Source organism: Aedes aegypti, chromosome 2, assembly GCF_002204515.2.
Source record: "Aedes aegypti strain LVP_AGWG chromosome 2, AaegL5.0 Primary Assembly, whole genome shotgun sequence".
Lineage (NCBI taxonomy): Eukaryota > Metazoa > Arthropoda > Insecta > Diptera > Culicidae > Aedes > Aedes aegypti.
In genome coordinates, this window is record NC_035108.1 from 464658288 (window position 1) to 464675210 (window position 16923).

The window sequence follows — 16923 nt, forward strand, 5'->3', positions numbered from 1 at the left end:
AAAATTTCAAATGTTCTATGCTAAGATTATAAATTTCGGGTAAATACACATGGATATGATTTATTTGTGTTCATAGCATGTTTACGAAGATGATTGTAGCAAATCATTAAAAATAAATACAGTATAATTTTAACAAAACAGAAGAGTGTAATAATTTTTAGATAATAAAAAGAGTCATATCTCAAGGTTCGTAAATGAATAATAAGTTTAACATATATGAAAACATGTCAAAATCTATTAGCTATTCAATCTTTAATGCGCAATAGTTTTTTAAGTTTAATTCAATAAGTTTTTACTACGAATTTTTTACTTAGTAACGTAAAAATAAAAAAAAAAAATTATTGACAGCTTGTGTCAAGCCATACAGTGTTATATTTTACATGTTAACAAGTTTACCTTCCGTGAACTTCACTGTAATTCGAAAAACAAGACTTACATTGATTACAGAGAAAGTCTACCAAAAAGAAAGATTACTTGAAGTTAGATTATGAAGCAAAAATAGGTGTCGATTTTACCCCAAATGAAAGTGTCGATTTAACCCCAAGTGGATACATTTTTTTCAATTGCAATTTCAGTTGTCAAAAAAATTTAAACTACATTCTCTTTCCAGTTGTATCTACGAAAAAATAGTAAAAGATGTTGTAGACGCAAAACAAATAATGACATTTTAAAAATTCCACATACAAAATAGTTAAAGCATGACAGCGAAATATTGCAGCTGCCACTTCTTTTGTATTATCCAATATGATTTTGTTGTTTATTTTGACAGTTTATTGGTAGCGTCAGTTGTTATGTCATTCGAAACACAACATTTGACAAGTAAAGATAGAGCGTGGTGGAAACTGCATGAAAATCTGCTCAAAACATGAAAAACCCAAGGGTGTCGGTTTTACCCACAGTGTCGGTTTTACCCTGATTACCCCTATCTGAAAATATGCATACAATTACATACTACCTTGATTGTCCAATGTTCCAAAATAACGTATCAAGGATAGCGAAAAAAGAATAATTCCCAAATTATCGAATCTGGATTAACCTAGAAATCTAGAATACTTATTCAAACAGTCGTAAGGCTGTATAGTATACAAACTTAGGTTATCGATACTACGTTTTTCGAAGACGGAATTCTACACGTTTCATAATAAACCATCTCGATGTTCACTTTTATAGAGTTCTGTTTTCGTAAAACAAAACGACGTTTTCGCTACCTAAACACTGCTTTTACCGTTCTGTAATATGGAGAGACCAGCCCAATGCTAAGAAGCCATGTTTTTGAAGTGTGCATCAAACTCAAGAGGAATTACCGATTTTGGCCCAATCTTTGCAGGGAAATTTTTCCGTTTGTTTCATACTGTTTTCAAAGTTAACCACGTACAAAGTTCCCGTTCAAAGCCAGATAAATATAATAAGGATTTTGCAACAGATTGTCGGTTTAAAATTTCACGAAGTATCAAAAACTACATTTGTACCGTGAAAATTGTTTCGCCATTTTAAATTGTTGGTCCCGAAACAACGATTTGTTTGCAAATATTGAATTGTCTTGGGAAACCAACTCCCAGTGGGAACCAGAGATGGTGGCTCATTTTTCCCATGGGATTGTATTGTAGTGCCAAAAGGCTGGAGAGACTAAGTGACTGAACCACGAATCAAAACAAAACACTACTGGAGTCAAACTTACACTGATACAAAAAGTCCTAAGTAATTGAAGAACACGGTGTATCATATTTTTCATTAAGTTTCTTGGGTGCCTCGATGATTTACTTTAGAATCTAGGGGTTTTGTCTGCCAAAATTCGGCAGTAAGATATGCAATCAATTAAGAAACACATTTTTGCAAAACATGGGTTCAGTAGCTTTGAAAAACCTGTGAAGTGAATGAAATGAACTGGATCCGTTTCCTTATTTTAGCTCAATTAAAAACCGGAAAAAGGCGGGAATTTCAAAATTGAAATTTAGTGACACCCCTGTTGCGCATGTAATGTTTGAAGGATACACGAGAAGAAAAACAAAAATCAAAATGTAGATTTATTTCAAAACAGATTCAGAATATAATTCTTTTCAATTATCAGATTTTCCAAATCTGAATCTTACCTACGTCGATTTAAAAAAAAGTAATCGAGAAATCTTGTTCCTGTAGAATCACTTCGAAATTACCAGGCTTCATTAGGGCTCGCTAGAAATCCTTGCATAATCTGGAATCTATAAAAATGACTTTTGAGTCCCCTGAATTCGAAAACTCGAGCATATTTTCGGAATGCTGAGAATCTCTTCGAGATCCTGACATTCCCTTCAATCACCCTTCGGAAGTCACTTCGGAATCTCCTTTCACAATCTGTATGATATGACAGATTGTTAAATGCTTCATGCATCAGTGTGGTATCCAGTCTTCAAAATTGCCTTTGCTTTACGTTTTTGCTCTACGCTGTTGCTGAGTATCAGTTGGATTTGTTCATGTGTCATAAATAGACGGCAATGTAATCAATTATTACAGCCGTAATCAGTCTTTTCTGAAGAAAATGGCATGATGTTTTATCAAATATGCTGCTCATGGCATTGGCGTTATGCTCAAACAGGAGCATCACCTCCGTAGCGCTGTTGGAAGCATAGATCATTTCACGGAGCCCAAATATTCTTCCCTCGTTTAGAACAAAGATCTATGTAACGGACTCTGATCTCCGACTCATACGGTTATTCAAAACTCCGTAATATTTTATCCTATTTTTTATGGCAATAAAAAATCTCTTGATATGTCTAAAAAGTTGTGTTTGACCAGTAACGTTTTTAACAGATAAATTATACATTTTGAACCAAACTATTGTTTCATAGATATAGCCAATCTTTTAACGATTGATGTTACTAAAAAAATAGTTTTGACTCATGATTATCATAGGTATACAAACTTCTTCTTCTCCTTATAATCTCCTTGGTATTACGTCCTCACTAGAACAGAATCTGCTCATCAGATTAGTATTCTAAGAGCACTTCTACAGTTATGGACTGGAAACGTTCTTTGTCAAAGTTACCATTTTTAGCCTTCGTGTATTGCAGGCACGATTATATTCCCCTATTCTTGTTGACGATCGAATTCACTTCCGATCAAAAATCATTTCCCATTTCAGTTTACGTCAGCAAAATCATATGGGACATGGATTCGAACTAGTATGATTCGATTGAATGCTGGATTCGCTGTAAACAAGAATAAGGGTGGGAGATTCTACGCCCAGGAACGTCAAGGAAATCGACAGGAGGCTCGATCCCAGACATCGTCAGCTGAAAACCGTTGTTGTACACTGCCATTTACTTTCTATGCTTATCGAGGTCTACAGTATGTAGGTAGTTAGCTTTGAAATGATTTGAATATATGATGCATTATTTTTGATCAAGTGAGCACAGGAGCAATTAAATGCGCGAATCCAATGGGGCTCTGCACAATAATCTGTCCCTCTCTTTTACTCCTTCACGAAATTAGTAAACAACAAGGCCAGTAAACGTCAAAATTGCATACAAAATCAAAACAGTGCAGAGCCCCATGGGGCAGTCATTTTTAAGTGTATTCTAATCTAAATTTACAATAAAAACGTAAAAAGTTTGAAAATCGGCGAAATATTTATTTTTTTCATCAAAATCGTTATAGGAGGTTTGACTGTATTGTCCAAACCATTCCATATTCACTCAAAAACTAAATATCAAGTAGTTAAATAACGACATAACAATAAATCTAATATTATCGAATAATTTCATGCCTTTTACACTAATGCACGGTAATAGGAACCATATATACTGAAATGGATCCATTCACCGTGCATTTGGGTTTCCACTGAGACACAATAAAAAATTCTAATTTGCATAAAATCTCATTGCTCATACGATGAAATACATCTTACTATTAGTATCCACACTAAAAATTTGTTGAAATTTTGAAAAATTTCACAATTTAACGTTAAAACGAAAAATGAGAATTTTTGGTGTTTCTACTAAGAGTATTGAAAAATCCCATTATCAAACAGAATTCACATGATTTTGACTGCATAAACTAGGTTTTTCAAAATGCTTTGTGACAAAAACTACTTCATTTCATCAGTTTTATCTTATTTTTCTGACAAAAGAATAATTTGTGAAAATTGTTTGAATATTCTGTAAGAATTTGTATATGTGCACGGTGACTGGTGACTTAACGGTATCTAATTATTGCCTCATTTCACCCCCCTGAGTCGGAATGCCTAGCGGTAGACCCAAACATTTTCGAAATGTCGACAATCTTTCCTAAGAATTACTTCAGAATACCATAAGCCTTTTAAATCCCGTTAACTTCTTCAAAATTCCGAGAACTCTTCTGAAAAAGCTTTTCTTTTGGAAAAGTTCATAAACAGTTGGGAATTTAAATACAGTCAAACCTCCTTGAATCGATATTTGAAGGGACCATCGACTCATGAAAATATCGAGTAATGGTTGCTTCAAAAACCTGTTTGAGGGGACCATCATAGTAACCATGAAATTTTGTTTTTAGTATGGTTCCGTGAGTCGATATCGAGTCATGGAACATCGACTCATGGAGCTTTCACTGTAGATGTAAAAAAGTTACAAAAAATTATACAATCAACCCACTTACTCTAGTTTATCAGCTATTAAACATACAGTCAACTATCCCTTACTCGACATTCCGTATTTCGATATCGAGCTTGAGAACCATTGTAAAAAGTTGGTTTTCATGACTAATTCAAAACTAAACCCCTTGCATCGCAGTTGCATTCGTTTTGTGTTCTGTAACTCGATACCTCCCTAGCTCGATGATCCCTTCAATATCGAGTTATGGAGAGTTGACTATAGTATTATAAGAACTGTTTTGTTTTACCCTATTCCGATAAAGTTTCCCCATTAATTTTCAACTTTAAGTCAGTTTTCTTTGGACTTTCCCTGATCAAACTCTCCCACTGTGCGTACATACCATCCCCCATTATCTCCAGTCAATTCGTGGCCAAGCGCTGGCTGGCTGCTGCTGCGAGTGGAAGAATATTTTGGCATTTTTGGAGGTTTTTCGCGTTTGGTGCTCTCACCGCCTGCCTGCCTGTACATTCTGAAGAAGTTGTTTGTTGCTGTTACACGCACACACCAAGATACGTGTTTTAGCCTTGTTCCGTTTCGGTGGGGGGAGGGAGTTAGAGAACAACGGTAACTGGCCAGGCAATACCAAGCGAAGGGATACATGGCATGGGTGGTGGGGGGAGAAGCACACACAGGGTGGCGACGATTAAAAGGGACGCAATCGCGCATATTGGCACGAAACGGCAATACATATTTCGAATGTGTGTGTGCTTAGTGGTGGGAGGGAGGTTACTAAGATCGTTCTTTTGTGCGCCGCGAATTAATTTTTAGAAGTCAATCCGCTTTCGGTAGTTGAGCCTGCAATATACGTGTTGGTTTGGTTAAAAATTGTCCATAGTTCTAGAACTTTCGTGTAAAAATTGTGCTTCAGTTATAAAACAAAACATTTCGGAGAAAGTTGCTATCTTGGCCTTAGTGCACGCAGAAAGAATGACGAACCCCGTAGAGATAATGGAATTGTGCAACTTTATTTTTAATGCACAAGGTAAAATAATAAACATAAAACCGGACCGAAGAAGAACACGAGTGAAAATACCGGTTCAATAAATAACACTTGTGTGAGCACAGAGCTGGTTTTGCCATCGCTAGATTGCGCGATGCATTGTGTATGGATGGGGAGTTCTCTGCTCCAATCCTCAAACGTATATATCAGAGGAGAGCTCTCCCGTGGCGACGATACGTTATGAACGAAAAACGGACGAGATGACGATGTGTGCTTGTTTTTGTTATTGTAGGACAACGACGCGCCGTTGGTTGTCGTGGAAGGCGCGCGATGTTAAGATTTTCAAAAGGCATTCGAGATTCCGGTAAAGCATTTCTCCTGGTTTGGAAGTGAAATTTTACTCTCCACACTCGCCTTTTGCTCTTCTCCCTGGAGTGGGCTGCAGTAGGCGTTTGCTGCATGGTCGCACTGTGCGTGCACAGTGCTTCCTGTCCATAAAATGTTGGAAAAAATCTTGAAATAGCTTTTGCATGTTTTAATTCTAATTCTTCTCATTAATCATAATATTATTATATTATATTATATTATATTATAAGTTACAAAGAAGCAAAAATACAATCATGTAGGTCACGTACTTGAAAAACACACTAAAAAAATCCTTTTTTATTCAATACTAGTGGTCCCGGCAAACTTCGTCTTGCCATCAAGTAGGCTGTTGTAAAACGCTATGGATCGTCCCATACAAAATGACAGTTCCGTGCACTCTCGTTTCTCCAACTTTCCCGGTGAATATCCTGGGATTTTTATACACACAAACACGTCGGAACCCTTGACGAACAAAACGGAGAAAGAATCATTCAAATGTGTATACCCGTTCGTAAGCCATTTCGTGACATACAAACACCATTCCATTTTTATTTATATAGATTAATGAAATTTAAAAAAGGCTATTTAATTATCGTATAAAAATACAAACATATTTTATGAATGATGAGAAACAAATTCTTTTTTCGACAATTTTCCGCCCTCGCACCACTGTGCAAGTGCGGTGGAAGCATTTTCTTTACCGCTCAAACGATGCAATAGCAAGCCAAGTTCAAAAGTAGGCAAACACCCAATTGCAGCAGACTTATCGAGGTGCCGGAAAAAGAGGTAGAAGGCACCTCACATCGAATGTGTAACCAGCCTATAGACACAAAATGCCACGAAAGCGCGCATGCTCACCTCTTAAAAGCGTTTATCGATCGATGCCATTAAACAGATGTTTTCTCCACCGGAGCCAGCAACACTATCTAGGGGCACGCACACAAACAATTGCACTTTCAGCTACATACTTCCCCTTCATCACAATCTCCTTATCTGAAAATGTAGAACAAAGAACTTTTCATCTAATATCGGTTTTCCTGTATCTCTTCTCATCCACAGTTTATCGGAACTATAGCAATCGGTGAAAAGCCAAAGTGAGTCAGTGCTTTGAAAACTGGAAAGAAGACAAATTAGCAGAACGGAAAAGTTTCTCGAGGGAGTGTTTCGTATAGTGCGTGAAGTGAGTTTCATATTTGCCAGAATGCAGTAGCCACTATGAAGCGTGGTCGTACGGAAGAAATGCAGTTCGGGCAGCCCCCTCGAACGGGTGGGACTGCTCCCCATCAGCGGCTGATTACGACGAGCCAGCCGCACAATCCCGGGCCGACGATTCAGTATCAGATATCGCCGAATGTGATCAAAACGACCGCGCCCGCCGATGTGGTGGCAAATTTAAGCCAATCTCAGCAACAACAGCAAGTGCAGCAACAGCAAACTGTGACCCAGCAAAGTCAGCAGCAATCGCAAGTGTCTCAGCAAGGGCCACCGCCACCGTCTCAGCAACAGCCCAGCGTCCAGTACACTACATGTAAGTGATTTGTTTCTTTCTAATATTTCTATCAACTTTGCAATTGGTATCTGAGACAGGAATACCGCATTGTCATACATTCTGAAAGTGTAGATTCTAAAGGTTTGAATTGCTCTTTTCGAAACTATTCGATGTTTAACACTAGTAATGTAAAAGATATCGATTGTGCTATGAGGAATATGTGTAATGTTCTGAATTTAGACAAATCGGTATAATGGAAGCTCTATGAGTTGATTTTCCATGAATCGATATCGAATGATGATGGAATTACATTACAACATAATGTTGATTGGCGGAAGACAGCAAATTTTTGCTGTTTTTTTATAATTGAAGTTTGCTGAATTTACAATTATATTTGACAGATGGTATGTTCAATTCTTGTCCATATTGATGACTAATCAGCATTTAAATTGATTTTCATTAGTAAGTAATTAATTGCAATCCAAAAATTAAGATAGCCGTAGCGGTAAACGCGCAGCTATTCAGCATGACCATGCTGAGGGTCGTGGGTTCGAATCCCGCTGGTCGAAGATCTTTTCGTAAAGGAAATTTTCTCAATTCCCAGTGCATAGAGTATCTCCGTACCTGCCATACGATATACACATGCAAAAATGGTCAATCGGCAAAGAAAGCTCTCAGTTAATAACTGTGGAAGTGCTCATAAGAACACTAATCTGAGAAGCAGGCTTTGTCCCAGTTGGGACGTAACGCCAGAAAGAAGAAGAAGAGATTCCTTCGGGAAATTTTTTGATTTTCCTCTTGCTTCAGAGTTTCTTTAATATTGCAATTTTTCTACACATAATCTTGAAAGATTTGTTCCATGTTTCATTTAGCAATTCTTAACAGATTCTTCCAAAAATTTCCCGAAGAATTTCTCAAAGACTTCTAAAAAGAAAAAATCGATGGATATTTCTAAACTAAATCTAAAAGATATCACTGATTCTAGTAAAATAGATAAATTCTTACAAGAGAGAAGTCTTTTCATGATTTCTATATTTCTTCTAGACTCTTGAGAAAGTCTTGGATAAGTGTCCCGAAAAACTGATAAAGTTATAACAGGAAGATTTACCCAACGAAACCCATAATTTCAAGCAGGCAGGAAAATCTCTGAAAAATCTCGAGTAGAACTCTTGAATCATTGCTGTAGCATTTTGTGGTGTTAAACTTTTAATAAACTAATAAATTGAGGAATCCATTGACAATTTACTTCGAAAGCTATCCAAGAAATGTATGAAACAACTCGACATTTGTGAAGAGATGTATGAAGCATCCACAGTTGAATTTTTAGTCCAATTTCTAGAAGATTTCCTATCAGATTTTGTGCATGGTAGCTTGGTAGAATTTATAGAATTCCTGAAAGAGTGGTTTTAAAATGAAACAAATTAGTACTAAAAAAAAACAGAGCTTCTGAAGGAATTCTTGTTTGCTTTCTCAACGAAAACACGAAATTTTTCAGAGATTTTCAATTTTGAAGTTGCTCAGCAGCCAACTGTATTTAGGGAGTGTCATTCATGGCCTCTATTAGTTCTGGGCCATCCTGTTGCACTGCAGCGGTCAATGATTGCGGTCGTTACAGTGTCTAGGCTTTTGCCTACACTATTCCGACTTGGTGCCTTTCCCTTCATTTCTTGGCGGAAACCTTGACCTTTTCTTTAGCATGGTAGCTCTAGGTCTTTATTGATTTTCAAGGTACTTGAGACATTTCATGCTCATAGTTTATTCCAATAGCCAAATAATTGCTTCAACAGTATAATTATTGATAAACAATCAATTAGCTTTTAAAAAACAACTAATTTTATGAACTGATTTCGGAACAATATTTGTTCAAATACATTTTGTAAACCCGCTTTATCTATAAAGAAATAGTCGATCGAAGTCGGGAGAGAGAAAGGGTTAAGAATTACTAATGGGCCCAGAATCCTCCTCTTCGCTTTACGCTGTTTGCGGTGTTTCGTCTTATGGGTCATCTCTTATGAGAAATAGTCCTCCTAACAGGTGATATCAGCCGTTGGAATAGTCGCCTTTGTGATATCATGATTATCTATGGAAGCAGGGAAGCCATGCTACGGTTGACATAGTCTTTCATGGGTAACTATGTTCAGAGCAGACTGCGCGCAAGTTAGGCAGTGGCATCTGAGTCTATTCTCGTCCAGTTGACATAACCAGGATTTGGAGCGTTATCTAAGGTCTGCCATAGTTTTACTGGATGCTACAGACTACGCGTGTTATCCAGTACGAAGTTTTTTTTCCGTTCGGATAAGCCACTGCTTCCATTATTTTGATCTACTGTGGAATTATCCGTACCCTTAGCGTATAGTGCATGTCGCATTACTCCATATTCATTGATAGAGAATGAAGTTTCAATTTCTGTACAGTTTGATTCCTCAGAGATTGATGATAAAATCAAATGTGATGAACAAGTCCTGCTATTTAAACCCTTCATAAAGGCTTATATCTCAGATAAAGCGCGCCTCTTAGTAATCAGTATTCACGTGAGTCCTAAGAATTACCAATATTTAACATTCCCGTGGGATGTTACAAATTTTCAACTGGTCCGGAATCATATCAATATGAGTATCGAACTTCAAAATTTTAGAAGATGATGGAAGCATTTTCACGAGCGCAGAGTGGTCATGGCACACTCTATAGTGGATTCCAGGTCCCCGGGAAATGTGTTGCTTCTAATTTGTTTTGAATCCCAAAACTTTGGTCTAGTAACCTTCGATATTGGTCATATCGACATACGGAGGAAAAATTGAGAACGAAAAATCAACAGAATCATATCGAGGGATCTACCCCGTTTGGCATAATGCTGTTTGGCATACAGTCGTTTGGCATAATTGCCATTTGGCATAATAGCCGTTTGGCATAATTGTGAAAAACATGAAATTTGATTAGCTTTATGGACCAAAGAGGTCTGAGCCACAAACCAAGAGAAGTTTGGTCAAATCTCTTCAATTTAGCAAAGGGATGTTGATAAACTGCTCGCGATCGTACATTCCGTTGTCGATTATTGATAAGACATGCTTCTCATATTCATTTTCAAGGAAACCAATATACAATAAAGTTTTTTTTGGAATACATACATCATACATAACCTCCGGGGCCATTGTGTCTGGAATATTATAGCAAATTTTTACAAACATGTATCCAACGCCTAAGATATGCCATGATATCCAAAAAAAGAAGGAACATGATATTTTATGACGCATCTTATGGTCCCGGATATAACTGCACCTTTGCAGTATCTTCTTTTTCAAGTTATGCCAAACGACCACTATGCTAAACGACTATTATGCCAAACAACTGTTATGCCAAACGACTGTATGCCAAATGGCATTATGCCAAACGGGGTAGACCCATATCGAGATATGGAGATATCGAGATAAGGAGGATATCGAGATATAGAGAGTGAAAATGTATGCAGACTGAAGGGACTTATGAAATCATCGACATAGGGAGAGATATCGAGAAGTAGAACATCGAGATGTGGAGAGTCGACTGTAGAAACAAAGCGACCTTCAGTTAAAAATGCAACTATTATGTAATGATAAACTTTGAAAACCTACTGTAATATTATTTTTTTCATTAGTTCAATAACAACAGAGTATCGCTAGACTATTTACAAAATAAAAATTTTACTAAGAAGAACATTAAAAAATTGAGAAGAAAATATTGAAATCTCAATCATTGTTGTTAGCTTGAAACATCCGCCATTTTGGCTGATCGAAAATTGAACTTAGTTTTAAAATTTTATTTTTTTTCCTCACTAAGTAAATACATGTTGATATTTCTTCAAGATGCACTTAAAAATGTGTTTATTTTTCCATTAAAATGTAAAAAGTATTGATATTTACTGAACAGTGTTTCTATTCGCCCCATTGCGGGGTGAATAGAAACATACAACATTTTCATAAATCTTTGTACGATATAATTTCTATTTTTAAACAGCAATTGGGGTCTTAACAAAGGAAGACGCGACCCATATTTAACCCGTATAGGCCTGAGTGAAAGCAAAAATATTGAAACCCTCACCGCTGAGCGAATTCTTAACGAATTCAAATGATTTTTTGGCAGTTCACTGGTCCACATTTATAGTTTCTAGAAGTAGCCAAATGAACTCGGAAATATTCCTGTGGCCGGAGTTACTCCGTTGGATCACTGGGTCAAGTCGGGTAAAAAAGGGCTTTTTTTTGGGACATGCCAAGTTACTTTTATTTATTTGCGATGACAATCATTTTAATTTGAATAAATCACTAAGTTCTGATATTCAACATTAAAAATGAAGAGTTTTGCACTGTTTAAAATATATCGGATGTGGCCATTTGGTCGTAATACCCTGAAGAAACGGCTTTAGATTTGTTGGATACTAAGCCGTTTCAATTCTCGAAAAGTAGAAATCAAACATAATTGTGCACTAAAATGCATTCCCATAAGCTTGGCACGGATGTTCAGATACAAATTGGCCACTTTATCGTAAGTTTGAGGCGTCCCGGAACCCGAAAATGGTCATTTGTAGGATTAATCAAATGCAAAACTCATGGTTATTCCATTCAATCGTTTCTCAAAAGGTTTTTTTTTTCTTTGGATTGTCATGATTATCTATTACTCGTCAGTAACTGACACTGAAGAAGACTGCAAGTGGTAGTCGAAATACGCGTATCTGTCAAAGATAAGCATTTAGGAGCGGAATTAAAAGGTATACGGTACTCCATCTACTTTAAAGTTTCTCTATTGAGATTATGCTCAGAGGATTCGAACATTAATTAAAGAGATGTTTTTTTTTTGTTTATTTTGGCAGTTTATCGGTAGCGTCAGTTGTGATGTCATTCGAAACACTACATTTCACAAGTTAAGGTGATTATAGAACGAAGCCACACCTCAAATTTTCAAGAGCACAAGACTTGAGAACCAAACAGCGCTACGCGTTGAAAATTTATCCCATTGGTCACCACCAGCTAGCAAGCAATTTGATTGATTTCCAACGTGAACTGTTGTCAGATTCTCCAGTCTTGTGCACTTGAAAATTCTAAGTTTGGCTTCGTTTTATAATCACCTTAAGATAGAGCGTGGTGGAAACTGCATGAAAAACTGCTCAAAACATCAAAAATCAAAGGGTGTCGAGCTTACCCACAGTGTCGGTTTTACCCTGATTTCCCCTATATCTCAAAATCCAGATAATATAGAACCTTGGGATCTTTAGTAAAGTTGTTCTGAAGGTGAAGCGCTATCTGATAGTACCTCATTCAATTTGTAATTTGACCGCTAGGTGGCACTAGTAGGCATAGAAGTTTTACTTTTGTTTTGCAGATATTTCAGGATCCTGACCATTGACCATGGCGTCTTCGGCAAAGTTGTTTAGTACAGAGGTTTTCAGCCTTTTCGGCTCGCGGAGCACTTTTTGAAATAAATTTGATGTGCGGAGCACCTGCTCTTCATCACCACTCCGTTTGAAATCCAGATTTTTTATACGCTTGAATCGACAAAAATTCAGAAGTATGAATTTTTTTGTTCACTCATTCATTTCTTTTTTACTTCTAAATTGTGTAATTAGTAACAAACTTTTATTTCTATAGTTGTCCCGGTAAACGTTGTGTTGTCATAAATTAGACAATTTAACGTTCACGCGACACGTCGTCACATTATTGCTGAATTGCTTTGGTTAGGAAATTTTACGAATTATGTTTTAAGGTCGAACAACTGGACGAGTTTCTGTGGCGAAAAAAAAAAATTGTTTTTAAGCTTGTAACTACGCTAACGCTAACGAAAAAAAAAAAAAAATTAAGCTTCTAATGTATTTGAATGGGTTAACCACATGTTCAAAACTCTAACAAATGTTCATAATTTTGATGAAACTCGTGAATTCCTTATCACGTTATCAAAATGTACCTCATATTTTTTTTCGACGAGGATTAGTATCCTGACAAAACTTTCACATATTTTGTCCGGGAAAATTGTATTTCTTCAACATAAAGGATTATCTTCCATACTCACCCGGAAAACCCAATTTGGCACCTAAAACTGTCCCTGTGACCGTGACTGTTACAAAATGTAAGGGAAAATTTTGCCAACAGAATATGTTTAACCTGACAATCACAAAATCTAAACCAAAATTCTGAACGTTTTTTGTAAATATATACGAGGTACACACAAGTTCGATTTTGATCGAGATTCTGATACAATATGCACTTGGAGGCACCCTCCCCTTGGTTATGCGACCTTGCCGCGATGGGAGGGCATAATCCATTAGCCCATATGATGGAAACCAAAGGCGTAACCTGTAGTGGTGGTATCACATTTTGGCATTTTTTGCTTAAAGCCGCGTCATAATTCATATGGCATAGACGCAATAATATCTCGGATGTGATCCAACGGACATTCTGCGTCATTGATAGAATTGATGCCCATTTCAAATAATTAATCTATTCGAAGTGGACATTAATACTATTGGTGACGTTCAGTTTGCCTTTTGCTAACCAGAATGATCCGTAGCCACTCTTACTATTAGCTAGCTAGATACATCGTTATCATATACGACGTAGGGAATACTTAGGAATTCTTAGGAAAATGACTAGTAGATTCACTGAGTAGAAATAAGTGGCGACAATCTTATTTTAATATGGTTTTTACATTGGCATAAAAAGAAATACCTCTTTTGTAACAGCGGTATAAATAATCTAATTCCAGCTTCATTTTCGCAAAATTTACAAGTAGAAAGTAGGCGTTGTGAAGCATTGCATTTGCCACCGAAAAGTGAATCTTGTAGGAGACTGTAATAGAAGCCTAAGGTAACTTTACTCTTCAATATTCACTATAAAAATGACTATGGAAAGTAAGACGCTGAGATCGATCATTAGGATACACTTGCTAGTTTCGAAAAATTGTTGAACAGACAAGGAAAGCGACTTTTTTCTTTAAGGATATATGAACGTAATGACCAATGAATACTTTTAACAACAAAAAATGAAATTAATTAGAACTACTACTGAACAGCCAACACAACAAAATTAGGTTAAGACTTGACGACACTTGACATTTAAGACTCTAATCTTACGTAAAAGACAATAGTAATCAGAATAGCACTTGAATGACAAATTATTCAAAACCATTTCGACTAGACAGTATTAGTAATGCACTACTATTTCAAACAAATTCTAATGGAGCTGCTGATTTTCATAATGCTTCCTTTTCTCAGAAGCAAGGGAATATGGGTACTTTTCAAAAACTACCACGTCACAATACTAATAAAAAACAGTGTTCATGTGGGCGCCATTGCCTAGTCCGTCTGAGTATTGGTCCTGGTAGAGGGGAAACTTGGCAAAAGCCAGACCGAGGGTTCAGCCTTGACAAGTTAAGCTGTCAGGCAGCTCCAACTGAATACCATAAAAAAAAAAAAAAAAAATATGCACTTGGAGGCAATTCACTAATTTCATTGCGCCGAAAATGGTCATTATCGACACTCGTCTCCACCCCATCGCAACGCTTTTTGTAAGACTATCACATTAAATTTGTATGAGCTGTAACTCCCAGACGACACCAGCTCACCCCCATCACAGTTATAAAATTTATGAATGAGCCCTAAGACTCGTTGAAACCGTGTTGTTTCATCCAAAACAATGATTTGAAACCACCTCCTAGAGAACAAAACTGTGGTTTTGAATGAATATTCGATGGATTGGTCGCTCAAATTTTCAGTGAGATCGTTTTTTTTCGGATCGGATCCCTCGATAAAGCCAAGAAATTACAACGACATTGTCCATGCATCAGAATCCTAGTCCTTACTTCTTCTAACTAGAGAACTAAATAAATAAAAGATTAGAAAACAAATTGTTGTATTCGACTCATTTTTTTTCCTTTTCCCAAGATCATTCTCGGCCACTGGGAAACCGAGACTTGTCACTTTCAACAAGGTTTAAAAATGTAACAAGGACTTAAAAAATGTTCCTTTGATTACTATAATATCCTGTTCTCTTCGTTTGAAGCAGTCAAGACTAGGATTCACTGGTAGATCTGTGCCCCATAACGCACCACGAAAAGGTGATCTACCCGCGTTATGGGTCAATGAGATCGGTTATTTGGTTTTCTATTTTAAAGCAAAAAGTTAAAATAATCCAAAGCATTTGCATGAATTTTCAAAACTGTCGCGGAGCACCTGCTAAGGCTTTGCGGAGCACCAAGTGCTCCGCGGAGAACGATATGAAAACCGCTGGTTTAGTAATTTAAGGACTATCATTGTTCGATTTTTTACCACCAGGCGACGGATTCAAAATTTTGCCACCAGGCGGCGCTAGTGAGCATGAAACTTTTGTTTGCAGATATCTCTGGAACCTGGCCACTTAGAAAGATAGTGTCTTCGGCAAAGTAGTTCAGTAGCTCAAGGGCTATTATTATTCGAGCCAGGAAATATGATATTTTACCACCAGGCGGCGTTAATGACCATAAAAATTTTGTGGTGCGGATACTGCAGGTTCTTGACTTTTTAGACAGGCACCTTCGGTAAAGTTGTTCAGAAGCTCAGGGACTATCAAACTCTTTAAGGATTAAACAAAGAAAGAATTTGAGCTACTGAACAACTCTGAAGACACCATCCTTCTAAGTGATCAGGCTCCTGAGATATTTGCGAAACAAATGTTTTATGCGCACTAGCGCCGCCTGGTGGCAAAATTTTGAATCAACTAGCTCATACAATGATAGTCCTTGAGTTACCAAGCAACTTTGCCGAAGACGCCATCTTTCTAAGTGGTCAGGATTCTGAGATCTGCGAAACACAAGTTTCATACTCACTAGCGCCGCCTAGTGGCAAAATCCCGAATTTCTTGGCTAAAATAATGTTAGCCCTTGAGCTACTGAACAATTTTGCTGAAGACATCATCTTTCTAAGCAGTCAGACTCCTGGGATATTCGCATAATCATGGGTGTTGTACAAAGTACAACGCGCGACTACTCGCGTTACAGAAATTCGCGCGACGGCCGAAAGGTTAATGCGTCCTCCGGCCTTCAGTTTTCAATTGGTTCTAGTTTCTTGGCAAAATGTTAACACCAATACAACTTTACACTGCACAAAATTACAAGCGGCAGAAAAAATGTGATTTGGACCTGGCCTTGAAAAATCCGGAAAATATCCGGTGTTCGGTGGTCAATATGTATGGCCAAGCAAGTTAATGAAATTAGACCAAATTTGTCATCGAATGCTTCCAAATGCATACAATGTCAAACATTTTTTTTTTAATTTGGGTAAAATTTTGCCTACCCGTGACCGAAATCCGTACACCTAAAAAATGAATCTAAATCCGTCCACTTCATACAAAACGCCTACTAAGTGTACGGATTTTGAGCCTGTATGGATTTCGGACCCCCACTATACATGATTGAGGCCGCACTGGAGCGTTGGTCCTAATATGCTCGAAGTTCTCCTATTCATAGTTCCATGTCTTGTCCGTTTATGTCTTGACTAGTATGCCATAATTTGATGAGACCCTGGACTT

At 37.2% G+C, this 16923-nt stretch overlaps 1 protein-coding gene across 8 annotated transcripts in view; it reads left to right on the forward strand.

The window, feature by feature from the left end:
• Positions 1 to 16923, forward strand: part of LOC5564524 (paired amphipathic helix protein Sin3a) — a 70229-nt gene that overhangs the window by 31441 nt on the left and 21865 nt on the right. For 7 of the 8 annotated variants that reach the window (XR_002501035.1, XM_021848243.1, XM_021848242.1 and 4 more), the window contains exon 2: positions 6970 to 7438. Coding sequence is in view for 7 of the 8 variants with exons in the window: in XM_021848243.1 (XP_021703935.1) it covers positions 7126 to 7438 (313 nt within the window). In the remaining variant the exon portion in view is untranslated. Of the gene's footprint in view, positions 1 to 5398; positions 5587 to 6969; positions 7439 to 16923 lie in introns of those variants that run through there. The other variant, XM_021848246.1, reaches the window with a different exon arrangement.